Raw genomic sequence first — 14,380 nt, forward strand, 5'->3', positions numbered from 1 at the left:
AGGCCGCTTTAATTAACTTAAAAACTTAAAACGGCAAACTTGAAGCATAAGAAGATTGGGGGCCGTGCAATATTTTCATGACAAGCTTCATTCTAAAGCCGAAACAGGAAACCGACGCCACATAAAATGTCGAGCCGGGGCCATTACGACCTCAAACATTGTTTGATATAGCGAACGAGCTAATACCGAATTTCCTTTAGCAATTTCATCCGATGTTGTTTGCGGCGATCTTTGATGTTTGAAGTTTGACGTGCATAAATAACAGAAAAATATTATATTGTGTTATAGTTATGAACAAAAGCCTTTAGGTCTTTGTTTATTTATTCATTCATATATATGTGTTCATATTTTAGTTTTAAATAATTAATTTAAAATGTTTGTTGTAATCCGGAATTATTAATTTAATTCTGTTATATGATCGTAAATAGTTAACTCTGACATTTTTATAAAGCTTTTTAAACAATTAAGAGATTTTACATTACATATGTGTAGTTCAAATTTCTGTTATAATTAAAAATAAATTATATGACATTTTAATTTTCACCATTTAGGAACAAGGAAGGAAAAAAGGAGAAAAAAACATAATAATTATGCATTAGAGGCACTTACATTTTGTTTTAAAAAATATTATTGAAATGCGTTGAAGCAATTAAACAAAATCAATTTAACAGGTCGGCAGAATAAATTCTTAGAATTTATAACAACATTAATATATAATAAAAAATATGATATATTTAGTAATAAAATGTTATAGTATAGTTTGTCAATAGTATAAATCATATATTTTGTGTATTGCATATGCCTTAGATATTATGGCAATAATGAGTTATAATTTTTATAAAATTATGCAGGCTTAAAAGCTAATACAATCTGTTAGTTTGCTGTAATGTAAATTAATTGTTGGTCAATAATTAGTTGTAAATATATCTTGTAGAGGAAAAGAAGGATTACTTATGGTATAAAATTTAAGCGATATATCTAACTGTATTTCAAGAGTTAAATGACCCAATCCCGCGATTTAAAATTAATCAACAAATTGCAGGTTACTAACGTTTTTAACGTTCGGTAAATAGGTTTTTCTCCTTGTCGATTGCTTGTCCTTTTCATTTTTGCCAATAGCCTATTATAATGGAGAAGCCGGACGGGGCAGCCTCTGGAAACTACGGCGAGTGCGATAACATGTCCCATCCAAATGCTTTCAACGGTTCCTTGACCGGATTTTTATTAAGAGACTGAGAGTCTTTGGGCCCATTCTTGACGTTTTTCAATCAATTCATGCTCCACATTGATCGAATTGATAGTTATTCTATACGCCAAATTACAGAAAGGATTGGTGCTTCGTGTAAAGGTGCACACGACACTCTTTCTTGAAATTACCGCTGCGTGAAACATAAGAAAGGCCGGTTTCAACTACAGCTCTGAAACGACTTCCAGTGTCTACTGGTTTGAGAGGCAGATCTCATAATATCAAAATTTTGGACACAATAAACTTATTTTTGTGCACCGATCAAAAGGCGAAGGGTCTTCAGAAGAATTTCTTATTTCTGTTTTAAATTTTTATGATTTAATTGTGGATTTAGTAAATTAGAAATGGTATTACAAATATGGTCGTTGTCGTACTAAAAGACCGATTTTAAACCATTATGACAAGGGCTTTTATGAAATAAGCACAATGGAATTACTTTCGAAATGACAACAAACTATAACATAGAAGAAAATGTACCATATTCGACTTAAATCAGATAATTCTGAGTATATTAAATAAAGCCTTCAATTTCTTTATAAAATAATGAATATTACATTATTTATTGCATTTATTTTATATAAAGGAAGATTATCAAGTATCGAGTCTGAAGGAAATAATATGTCAACTTATCCATGAAAACTTTATCCAATTTAGATCACTTGATTTGATATTCCTGTAGTTTAGGTCATTGATGTTTTTATTCTCCTTCAATGTCACTATGTTGGCCAAGAATATTTTCTTCAAAACCAACATGGAAGATATATAGTGTTCTTCTGTTGTACAGTTTGGATTTGCTCATCGTCATTTTTAAGAGTTGGTAGTACGACATGGTAAATTATTTTAATATTTAATGGGAATAGAACACGTAATATTTTGGTACTGAATAGATTCTTTATTATTCATTAGTATGTAATATTTATGCATTCTAGTCTCCCATAAATTAGCAAGAACAAAAGTTATATGAATAACTCATCACTTATCCAGATACTCCTAATTATAGCAAAATAATTCTGAGCTATGTTATAAAATATATACAGAATCATCTAATAAATATGTATGTTAAAATTTGCAGAACTCTGAACTTTGAATTGTAAATCTTGTTTATAGGTCTATTGTTTTTATCATACAATTAACTCAATAGAACTCGGGAAAATAAAATCTATATATTGTATATGTATAATAGAAAATAGTATATGTTGCGTTACATATAAATTTACTTTTTTCTATTGAATTTCAGGTTTTAATAATTAAATAACGTGAATGGAATGGCGTTTTTCTAGGAATATCGTATGAAGTAGCAGAAGAATCGATCGAATCATCCGAAAACGGAGAGAAAGGCGAATAATCAGGAAACTTGGTGCCAGCTAGGCTAGTTCTGGTTTTTATCAGTCGTCGTAAAAGAAAATAGCACAAGAAATTCGACCCTTGTAACACTGAAATATTTTATACTAAGTATAGGGAGACAAAATCCCTGGGAAGATATATTTCAATAATGGCAGCTAAGACTTTTATAGCGTTAGAGGAAAAACAGGATATAACAATAAAAAACTCATCGACAAAGCATGTTTTTCCTTTTTCAATTATATTATTAAATTGTGATATACTAATAATAAGTTTTTTCATTCTAACTAAATTCTTTTTATTTTTCATCTAGTTTTGACTACAAATTGCCAATAAAACTTTTCCGGTTTCAGGTCTCACAGGTCTCACGCGACACCCCACCACTGTTTACCTAATACCACTAATACCCTAGTATATATATATCCTAATGTTTTGTTTAAATAAAAGTCTTTATTCGACACATAAATATTGGTTTATTCGTCCTAGAGGCAAGATCAGACAATGTGTTAATCTCAATATATAACCAAGGAAGACTGTTCTGGAACCATTCCGTGGTGTTGACATCGCTCATTTATGCTGAATTAGTATCTGATTGTTGCACAGGGATTGGATATTGGAATTAAATGTTAACATATATATATATATATATATATATATATATATATATATATATATATATATATATATATATATATATATATATATATATATATATATATATATGTATATATTACACTGGCATTGGCTTTATTGGGCTTTAGATTAAAATAGCGACATTGCACATGGATATTCTTTCAAACCAATATTAACTTTCTATAATAGTTACAATAATTAATCACACTATTGCAACTACTCGCAGAAGTAGAGGATGGAGCTTTGTCGCTTAAAAGTATAGCAAGTTAAGGCGTATATGCTTTATATAGTTTAAATAATATGATATAGAAAATGTCTTGGTCATTAATTTCTTTCCATCTAATATATAAACTACATAATTTTTAAGGAAATGGAAAAATGTATTTATTCAAAGCAGTGACCATTAATATATCTTGCCCACCTATTAGGTAATTTATGGATGCTATCACAAAAAAACTGTTTATCCTTTGAGCAAAACTATTTATCTAGCCAATTTCTAATTTCTTACATTTCCAGTTATTCTCGTATACAATTGTGTCATTCAAATAGGATTATTGTCTTTTTCCGTCTTCCGCTGGTCATTAGTGAGGTTAGCATTTGATGTAGCTGGTTATACATTTAATAGACTTCGATGACCTAAATCATGTCTTCTTAGTATTGTTATATAAGTAAAAGTAAAGTTCTCGAACACTAAATTTACGACAAAATAATAACAAGTGTGAAATACATACAAGGTATGCTTCATTCATTTATTCAACTCTGTTCTTGGTAAGTGTTCAGTCGACCTCAATTAGAATACAACTTAGAATTACCACTAGCACGTAATAAATCATAATAACATATTATTTTTCACTTGATCTTCACGTTATCGGATTAAAGTACCAATCAAGAAATACCTACATATGTCTGAAATGCACCCATAAATATTTGACAACCAATACGGAAAGTAATCCTTTGTGATGGCTCGATAGTGAATTTACTTATAACAATGACAGTAATACAGTACACAATATGGGAAAACAAAATTGTTGTCTTTACTGTTTTCTCGCAATTATTCTATATTTTCTCATATCGACTTAATCACGAGTTTTAGCAAGCCTTTTTATAATTATTATTTAATTATTACATCGTTACTAGTCGTTTCCGACAAATCTACAATTTTTCCTTATAAAAACTTAAATCTAGATATATAACTAGGGGACACATCGTCCCTATCTCAGGCTCTGGTGAAATAATGTTTATACATGTCACTGCCGTATTTTTTTATTATAAGCACCTCACTACACAACACTACATAAGGTCAGATGGTTTGATTCTTTTGGGTCTGTGTCGTGTTCTGGTGGTATCCAAAAGCTGCAATATTTCAACATTCTCGTGAGAATGGAGTCTTTCCTCATGTCCTCTTGCGATTCTCTTGATTTCTTAACTGACTGTGGGTATTTGAAGGTCTCGATGCAGTCATATAGTATTTCGGTGCGCCCACAATAGGTTTGAGAACTTTGTTATGAAAAATTTGTATTTTGTTTATGATACTCTTTGCAGAACATCCCCATAATTGAACTCCGTATGTCCATATAGGCTTCAGTATTTGCTTATATAATAGCAATTTATTATGTACCGTTAATTGTGATTTTCTTCCAATTAGCCAGTAATTTTCCTTTACTTCAATTCCAGTTCTTTTCTTTTCTTCTTTATATGTTCCTTCCAGCGAAGTTTTACATCAATATTTATTCCGAGATATTTAGCGTTGTTGCTATATGGAAAGATAATATTATTAAATGTTATAGGTGTTTGAATGGCCTGATTGTAGGTGAATCGCACATGCACAGATTTACTTTCGTTAATATTTATTTTGCAAGCTTGTCCAATTATTTATACTGTCACTTGCTTGTTATAATTTTCGTGAGGCTTCTTCACTGTTGTCTCCGACAGCTATAATCGCAGTATCATCAGCAAATGTATCCATCGTAATTTTCTCCATTTGTGGTATCTCACAAATGTATACTAAATAAAGCATTGGCCCCAGTACACTTATTTGTGGTACACCTGCTTTAGCTTCTTTTATTGTAGAGTAAGCTTGTGTTTGACTCTAAACATTCTGGTTGTAATGTATGATTTTAATAGTTCGGTGGTTTTTACTTTCGTAGACTTTTTCAATAACATCTATTATTCTGTGGACCTGGTCAATTGTTGAGTGCTTGTTAATAAACCCAAACTGGTGTGTTTGTATTAGGTTTGTTCTCTCTATGATCGGTTTCATTCTTTTCAAGAGTAGTTTTTCAAAAACGTCAGATATTACTGGCAGCAGTGATAAAGGTCTATAGGGTTTTATTTCTTTTGATGACTTTCCAGGTTTTGGAATCATTATAATTTCCGGCATCTTCCAAATGCTATGTTTTAATCTAATGGAACATGTTTTAATTTAAATGCTGTTTAGCAAGACTAATGAACAAAAATTAATTTATATTACTAATGTTTCAATGGTTCAATTCTTATATAGAATGGCTAAGAACGAAATGTACTTCAAAACATAACAAAAAATGATAACAGTCAATATCAATTATTTATAGCTTAAATGTTCATTAATATCGGTCTTTCAACGACGCTCGAAAAAAAAAAGTGTTTCTCCCTATTCCAGTCGTATCCCGGCCTTTTTTCCTTCAATAAAATCCGCCCGAGAACTTTCATTCCTGGTCTCGACTGTGAAGGTCGTCATTAAGCTTCCAATTTCACATATTATCCGTCCATAATACAGTTCCTCCGTTGTACAAATAGCGGAGCTTTTCTTGATATTTCTCGGCTCTCGTTGAAAGCTCTCGCTCACGCCCTAATACCCCGTTCCAACGGTCGGGAAAGCCGAGGACAATCGCGTGTATGGGGGCGGGAATTCGAAAGAACAAAAACGACTATACGTCATAAGGAATCTCGACGAGTGGTATTAAATCGGCGAATCTTCTCTAGGGCAAATAACACGAACGGAACAAAATTAGACGCTTGTTTTATATATTTAAATCGAATGCTAATTTATTACAAGAAAAATTCCATATTCAAAAATCGTTTTCAACAGATATATCTTTAAGTATTTGTTAAACTGTAGACCTTGTGCATTCGAGTAAAATCGGAATTTGCAATCGGAAATAATCGCCGGACGATCGCTGAGAACATATACTTAATAATAATAGCCATAACAATTAGTTTTAAAAATGGAAGTCCAAAAGAAAGTATTCTTTGAGTTTTTGATTGGTTTTATTTAAACTATTTTGAATAAATTTATTAAAATAAATATTACGTTTATAGAGAAAATTGAGTATATCAATTCTGCAAGAAAACATTCCCGATAATCCATTATTTCAACTAACATTATGAAAACACACCTACAGTATGTCAGCCACCATCTAGAAGTAGTCAATTCATTAATGGAGTAATATTCATATTACTTTAATTAATTTCCATTCATGTTTCACAAATTTATTAGCCTTCATGTCAATGTCTAAATCAAAAACATATTTAAATAAAATCAGATTAAGATGTTACTTTTGGCATCAAATTCAAATTCACTGTTTTGATTTTATATTGCATACATTTACTTATATTTAATTCTACCAATTTAGTCAGTATCAATAAGTTATTTTTACAACTAAATTAGTTCATAACTGATATAAACCCAAACACGAATATTCTAACAAAATTGTTCATCAACATTCTTCTAAAAAGTGTCATACTTTTTAATCAAAATTCAACCAACGAAATAATTAATTAAAAAATTGCCTTCTTCCAACACGATTAATATTCAGTCACTAATCTAATACCCGCTACTAAACACGCAACATTCATTAATGAACATAGAAAAATATTATGAAACCTCAGATAACTTTTATTATCAGAAGTCTAACCTCAACGAGCTACTTCTCTTGGATACTGCATCGTAAATGCCGACCATACAGCATAAAAACTAATCGGCCATGGGTACTAATGGGTACACGATTTTACCCGAACGCACAGGGTCTGCAGACTAACTATTCCTGTATCTTTATACGAGGATATTTTGATAAGTTAGTGACTCTTTGAACGAGAGATATGTATTAGCAAAATTATATTTATCGTCTAAAATGCATCTTTGCTTGATTCCTCAGATATAGTTCCGTGTGACTTCCTTCTCAGAGCTTTAAAATAATTTAGGCAGCGGTTCCAGTTCATTTAAACTTTCATTAACTATAAATTTACGTTAGTAGAAAGAATGGAAGCTAAAAATGTTTTGATATAATTCGAAGACTGACAACTATTGGATAGAAAATGTGGTATTGTCTATTGTTGATGCTCCAAACGCATGAATGGTTCTGTTTAGGAATGTCAAAACTGATCACTTACTCCCTTCGGCGTCGGATATACTAAAATTGGAACGATACGCAATTATATGTAATAGCTACAGACTCCATTAGCTCCCTCAAGATTCTTAATTCCGTGAAATCGAAACACCCTCTAGCTGAAGCTATAGTAAGGAAAATTAAAAGATTAAAACACAAATATGTTTCTCCCATATGGCTACCATCTTTTACTGACATCGAGGGTAATGAGCGGACCGACTATCTTGCAGGAAACAAACAGGAATCATATACAGTGAAAACCCTATTTTGGTACAAATACCTAAATGGTCATGTGCTGGAACTCCACAGAGGGGTTGGTCAGTTACGTTGGGATTTGATGGACCAAATAAACTATAAGAGATTAAAGGCAAATACTATGAACGACTAAATATAAAGAATTATGAGGAAAAAGTCCGAAAGATGAACCCCCTCCGTTTTGCACGAAGTGTAGCCCAGCACTAACTGTGAAACTTATATTAATCGAATGTATGATCAGAAAGTATGCAGATCAAAGAGGTTTAGGCTGGGGAAGAGCCTCGAGACTTGCCTCGAACTAGGAAACTTGGATGGATTGACATCATTCCTGAAGGATAGTCTCTACATGGGAATATAACTCCTACTTTCAAAAAGGGTTCTACCAATTAGTTATATAATTTTGTGTTTGCATATATATATTTTTTCTCCTTTCATAAATACATTTTTGCTTTATATAAAAAAAATTAGTTGTGTTTGTCTAATTTCATTTATACATCGTTATATTACCTATATTTTAGTCTATAATAATAATTTATCAATATTACAAAACAACTTTTTTAAAAAAATATAAGTAAACTTCTACCTTAAAAAGGCGTGAGTCCATGAGGCTGATGGGTCGTTAATTAATAAAAATAAATAAATAAATAAAATTGGTTGCTGCTAGTTCATAAAGCAGCAGCTTAGCTATTAGGTAAATTTAGGTTGTTTTTGAAAGGGTCAGACGTATAAACTTAGATACTGAAGGAGTAATTTACGTTTTCTGAGAATAACGATGTTTCGACCAATGAAATACCGTATAATAGATAAACAATTGAAAACGCTCTATGTGCTTTCTAATTTTTTCAACTCAAAGCTCTCAAGTCAATCCATTCCATTACAACATTATTTGATATATATTATAAAGTCATTGTCAACAATGTTCAACAATTTTAAAATTAGATTTCTTGTTGTATAATTTGTATATGAATCTTTAAAAAATTCTATCTGTGTGAATTATTTAAAAATTTCACGTTCAACAAAATCCTATACAAAATCTTAAATAAAACACACAGGTTGGACTGATTTTTCCGAAATAAATCTTTATAATAGAACACTCTGATTATTCCTTCCAAATAGAAGTTTTTCTTAAGGCCCTCAAAATAGGCGTTCCTTTAAGCGATTACCTCTTCATTTGACCCAAATCTCTGGCTACCCAGCCATTTCCTCAAGTTTGAAAGCAGTTAATAGTCGCAGAGGGCTAAATGTACAGAATGTGCTAGATAGGGCAGCAGTTTGTAGCACAATTTATGGATTTTTGCCATGGCTACACACATGTAAACCTGAGCATTATCCTGATGGAACAATAATTTTTTTTCCACAAATGCTGTTGTCTTTGCTTCCAAACCAATATCAAACTTGTTCAAGAGGTCTGAAGATTATTCACCAGGGGTCATTTAAGCCTGTTTCAAGATAATTGATGGTAATGGCACCATAGCCACAACTTTACATCCTTTGATGCACATTCACCCGGAGAAACCCACGGTTTTGTTGGTTCAATGTTTCCAAAGGGTGCACAAATTCTGAACTGAGCTCCACCAAACATTGCACACAATTCCAGTCCATTGTCAAGTGGGAGCAGTTGTGATGAATTGTGAGCGCATCCCCCGGATAGCCTTTTAATATCCAAATATTTATGTAAAATTATGAACCGCTGGATTCACCCAAGGGGTTCAACATACCAAGCGGATGATGAATAAAGATCATCTTAATGTTAGCTCTATTCGAATATAAAATATACGAAATAGATAAAACTAGTAAATAGTTTTTTCAATATAATCATAATTTCAGAAAAATACCTAAAATTTGTGTTTTTAGAACAGATATGGATATTTCAAATTAAACATTGGGTCCCTCGTGGAAAGAACCTAATAAAAAAAGTGTAAACACAACTAAAGTTGATGGAAAAAGGTAAAAGTTAGACTAGCATTTGATTAGGTTTTGTTAATCACAATATTTTTTTAAATAATTCATTGCAGATATATTGTTCTTCATGCTGGAAACAGGAATGGTTTCAATTCAGCGTTGCCATCTCTAAAGAAATCAATTTAACGTTTTAAGCGCATCTTTAAATTTAAATCCCTATTACTTTTTACACATTATGTATATTTTAAAATTAAAATTCAAAATTTATTATAACGAAGTTCCCTAGCATACATTAAATATCTTTGTTGGCATTTTAGAATATAAAAGCTCGCAAAATGATGGTCGGACCGAACTTGAGACACATTTTCTTTGTCATCTTTTCTTTCGGCAAAAGTTTCAGATAGACACAAAGGTCGCTAGCCAAGAAATGACTTGACCTTTCACTCTAACCCTTATATGCAGAGTAATATTGAAATAATGGAGCTGATTCATTAGAATACGAAATAGTATTTTGCATTTTTAAAGAAGTTTTCATTATTTTATAAAGTAGATATTCGTATTAAAAAAAAACTGATGCAATACCGTAACTGAAAGACGGTACAAAAACGCAAGCAAAGCTTTGTTATTTATGCATTTCTGAAAGTACAAGTGGCAATCAACAAGATATTAGCTCCAACTCTGCCTATTTTGCATTGTAGCGAAATGACAAAAGTCTTCTTTTTTATATGTTTTTAATATATTAAGATATGAACAAAATATAAGATTATTAATGGACATCCAATAAGTACAGTTATTTGTTTTTCCGAGAATAAAATATTTTAATAAAATAAAAGTGTGCTTTTACAACTAGACATTGCAAGTCTAAAGCTCTTTACTCAGGATCAAGTCAAAGGGAAATAATTATATAAATTTAAGAAAATAAATAAGGCGTTTAAGCTTATTGAAAAGCTTATTATGATTCATTCTTTATATATTTATTTAAAAATATATGTCAAGAAATACGACATAGTATAAATGAACTAAAAATAGAAAAGAGTGACATAAACATTATCTGAAATTTGATTATGTGCTACAACATATAAATATAAAGATACATAATAATATAAAGTTTAGTTGACCCAATTTTGGAAAATACTTAAAACTACGATTTCTTTCTCGTTAAATTTGTTGTTTTATGAATTCATTATATCACTAAATTATATCAATTACAATACGATACTATTGAGGTCACATAAATAATAAATTATGCAATCATCATTACATTGCCTTTGAAGCAAACATAATTAATTAAACAAAGAACTACAATGGTGGTTTTAATAGAATTTAGATAACTTCATTATTTTAAAATTCCAAAAAAAAAATTAGAAGGAAAGGTCAAGTCAGTGCTTCAGAAGGAACCTTTCGTTAATCTGAAATGTTTGTCGAGCAAACTTATATTAATCGAGAATACATTTGAAGTTCAACATAACGTGTTGCAAATATTTGAATTTGAAAAAGATAAAAATTTGATTATTCCTTTTAATAAAGTCATATGAGCAGGACAAGTAATATTTATCATAAAATATATATTAAATCGTAAGCTTCTTCCACGTATGGGCTTTAAAAGAAGCCTTTTATTTTGAAATTTCATCGATCTAACTGGATACCGAGGGTTACCCATCTCAGAAGGAAAGTCATAATTTTATTCCAAAGAGCGAATATAAGAAAATATGTTTTCTTGTGAATAAATTATTTAGTATGAAATTAATTTTGATATATCAGGGAATTCAAGAACGTAGGAATTATGGACAAGATATAACATAAATATAAATTACCATAGGTGTTTACGTGTATTTTGATCTGTTCTTTTTATATCTTTTTATGTTTCTTGATTATATACTAACAATGTATAGAGCTGTTAAGTTCGATTATTTTAATATTATTTTACATAAAATTATAATTTTCTATTTAGAGTTATTGAGTTATTTAATGTATATAGAGGCTAATCATGGAAAGTTTACAATTTTGTTTTCGACATTTATCACTTCTGCTACTTAGATTAGACGAGATTTGTTGGGACAAACCATCAAACACTTTTTGAAATAATGATGCTGCTTTGACGTATCCCAATTGTCCATTTTGGTTATAGTCAGTGTGAAAAAGCAACCTGAAGGGCTTAAAAACTGGAAGATAATGAATAGCAGAACTTACTGAACGAAAATCTAGCTCACATTATCAAAAAGTTTCCAGGCGTTTGCATGCGATAGAAAATATTCAATAGAAGAGAAAATAGCTAGGCAAAGAAAGAATAGCTTTCTGCTAGTACGACAATTGCAAACTGACAATATTATGGGTTAATCCTGATGAGCCACCCACATCGACATCCAAACAGTATTATGAGCTCCTAAAACCGAATGAGATTGTTACAATAGACTATATTAGTTGAACAAATTGTTTAATGACATACCGGTGGAAAAAAGTGCAGCAATCATAAGTAACCTTCATAAACTCATTATCTAGCATGACAAAATGCGGTTACACTTTGTAAAAGTTGTAGATACACTGTGGTGACTCGAATCATATGTTCTAGCGTACATACCGTACTATTACTATACCATATTACTTATTACAAAAAATTAAAATAATCTTTATTAAGTTAGTATTATAGCTTATTGTTTAATGCTCTAAAATGTTCGTTTGATTATAATATAGTATTTTTAGATTTTTATTATGGCGGCCACTTTTACGAAACATTTTAATATTGAATGATTTAATACTCATCAATTATATATATTATCAGTTTTATTTTGCTTTGAGTAATATAAAATAATAAATATGTGTGTCATACAATAATAAATATAAATGTTCTGTATAACTCACCTTGAGTGCTTCTTCATGGGATATACCAGTAAAGGGTGTACCGTTCACTTCCAGAATAGAGTCGCCAGGCCTTAATCCAGCTCGCTCAGCTACGCTACCTTCTTCAACACGTGAAATGTAGACACCCACACCTGAAAAAAAGAGAAAATCTTACTAATATGCAGTTTTTTCCTTGAATTATCAGAAACACACAACAGTAAGCGAACGACACTACAAGACGTAACTTAAATGGATGTAATTAGATGTCATGAAACGCAATCAAATTTAACTGATAAAAATCTTATTAAAATGTGCTTTTAAATAACATAGTGTGCTACTAATGTTAAAATGTTCATAAGATTTTCATAATCATGAAAACTGGAATTCAGAACTATGTAATAAAAATTAAAATAAATCACTGGTTGTTTACTGGTTTTCACTATTTCAGTTATTTTAGCGATGATTTACAAAGTGTTTGAGCAGATGTGTCATTTTAATAAAACATTAATTATTTTCTTCAGAGCGACTGCTCTTTTTCGTGATGTTTCGCTTTAGACGAAAAGATTGGGAACAAAATTACATCAACTATTAAATTACAAAAATAAACGCTAATTGCTTAGCATTTTACCTTTACTCATTATTTATTTTACCTTTTTTTTCATTTTGTGAATATGGTTTAAGTGTTATATAAAAATTTCTTTAGTGTTTGTGAAAATCCATAAAGCGTCCACCTAACTTATCCGTGGAGATTTTAATATCCACCACCCCCTTGAAGATATTTTACATCTCACAAAGATTCACAAGCAATCATCATTGTTAATCTCAGCTTAAATATCATTCCCCCGGATCTAGGAAATACCCCATCATTTAAAGATTTTTTCAATAATGAAGATTGTGCAGCTGTTACTAACTGTTGTTAATAGAAGATTACTTGAAGCTCCACTCAAACAAACAAAAATAATCATTGAATTACGAACACTAAATAATAAAAGACAGAATCTTCAAACTTACCAATGATGTCCAAATTAATATACCTAACTAAGACCAATGATCGAAATTTTTCAATCGATTGTTCACGGAAATTTTCTGAAATTTAGAAAAACCTCATCGGAGAACAAAATAGACTTGGCAGCTCTCAGAATAGTTAGAGACGCGGTAAAATCATGGAGATAAAAAAAATGAGAAACCGTACGTCTCAATCTTCACACATCGCACTCTGGCAACCTGTTGAGGTTGACGAAAGACTTATTGAGTAGATCAGAAACAGATATCTGATTTAACTCCACTCAACTAAAAGCACACGACGGTCAACTTGTCACAGTCAAGTCAACGTCAAGAAAACGCCGAGCTGTTAACAAAAGTATTTTCAATCTTAGATGACCAACCATGTCGATCAAAATCCCGTAAACAACAAAAACCTGTATGTTAGCCAATACTATAAACAGGGCCTTTGACAAAATGTGACTCCACTTTTAAGTATGCAGTTATAATTAGAAAACCAAGTCAATCCAAGTCAATGTTTGTTATTATTTTAGACTTTGACTAGAAGACTCATCCAGTCTGGAGATCTACTGTGTTCCCTACTCACCACGGTGTTGTTTAGTTAAATACTAATTCCGTGTTTACAAAAAATGCATTTATCTATACGCCATCTAAGAGGTGAACGAAAAGATATGGTGTATCGAGAACGCTGTACTCTCCCCTATGCGGATCAAGTAAATTGCCACTCTCGATTCTTCAATATCACGCACTGATGCGTTCCGTTTTCCTATATCGTTCGCAAGTATATTTTCGTTTCTTC

The 14,380-nt window shown here is 31.0% G+C and overlaps 1 protein-coding gene across 3 annotated transcripts in view; it reads right to left on the minus strand.

The window, feature by feature from the left end:
• The window catches only part of dysc (whirlin protein dyschronic), a 346,867-nt gene that overhangs the window by 212,971 nt on the left and 119,516 nt on the right, over nucleotides 1-14,380 (minus strand). For all 3 annotated transcript variants that reach the window (XM_076398877.1, XM_076398878.1, XM_076398876.1), the window contains exon 4: nucleotides 12,601-12,731. In XM_076398877.1, coding sequence (XP_076254992.1) covers nucleotides 12,601-12,731 — 131 coding nt within the window. The remainder of the gene's footprint in view (nucleotides 1-12,600; nucleotides 12,732-14,380) is intronic.

Source organism: Rhynchophorus ferrugineus, unplaced genomic scaffold (assembly GCF_030347505.1).
Source record: "Rhynchophorus ferrugineus isolate W39M unplaced genomic scaffold, kcgeb_rfMv2 rfM3, whole genome shotgun sequence".
NCBI classification, from domain to species: Eukaryota; Metazoa; Arthropoda; class Insecta; order Coleoptera; family Curculionidae; genus Rhynchophorus; species Rhynchophorus ferrugineus.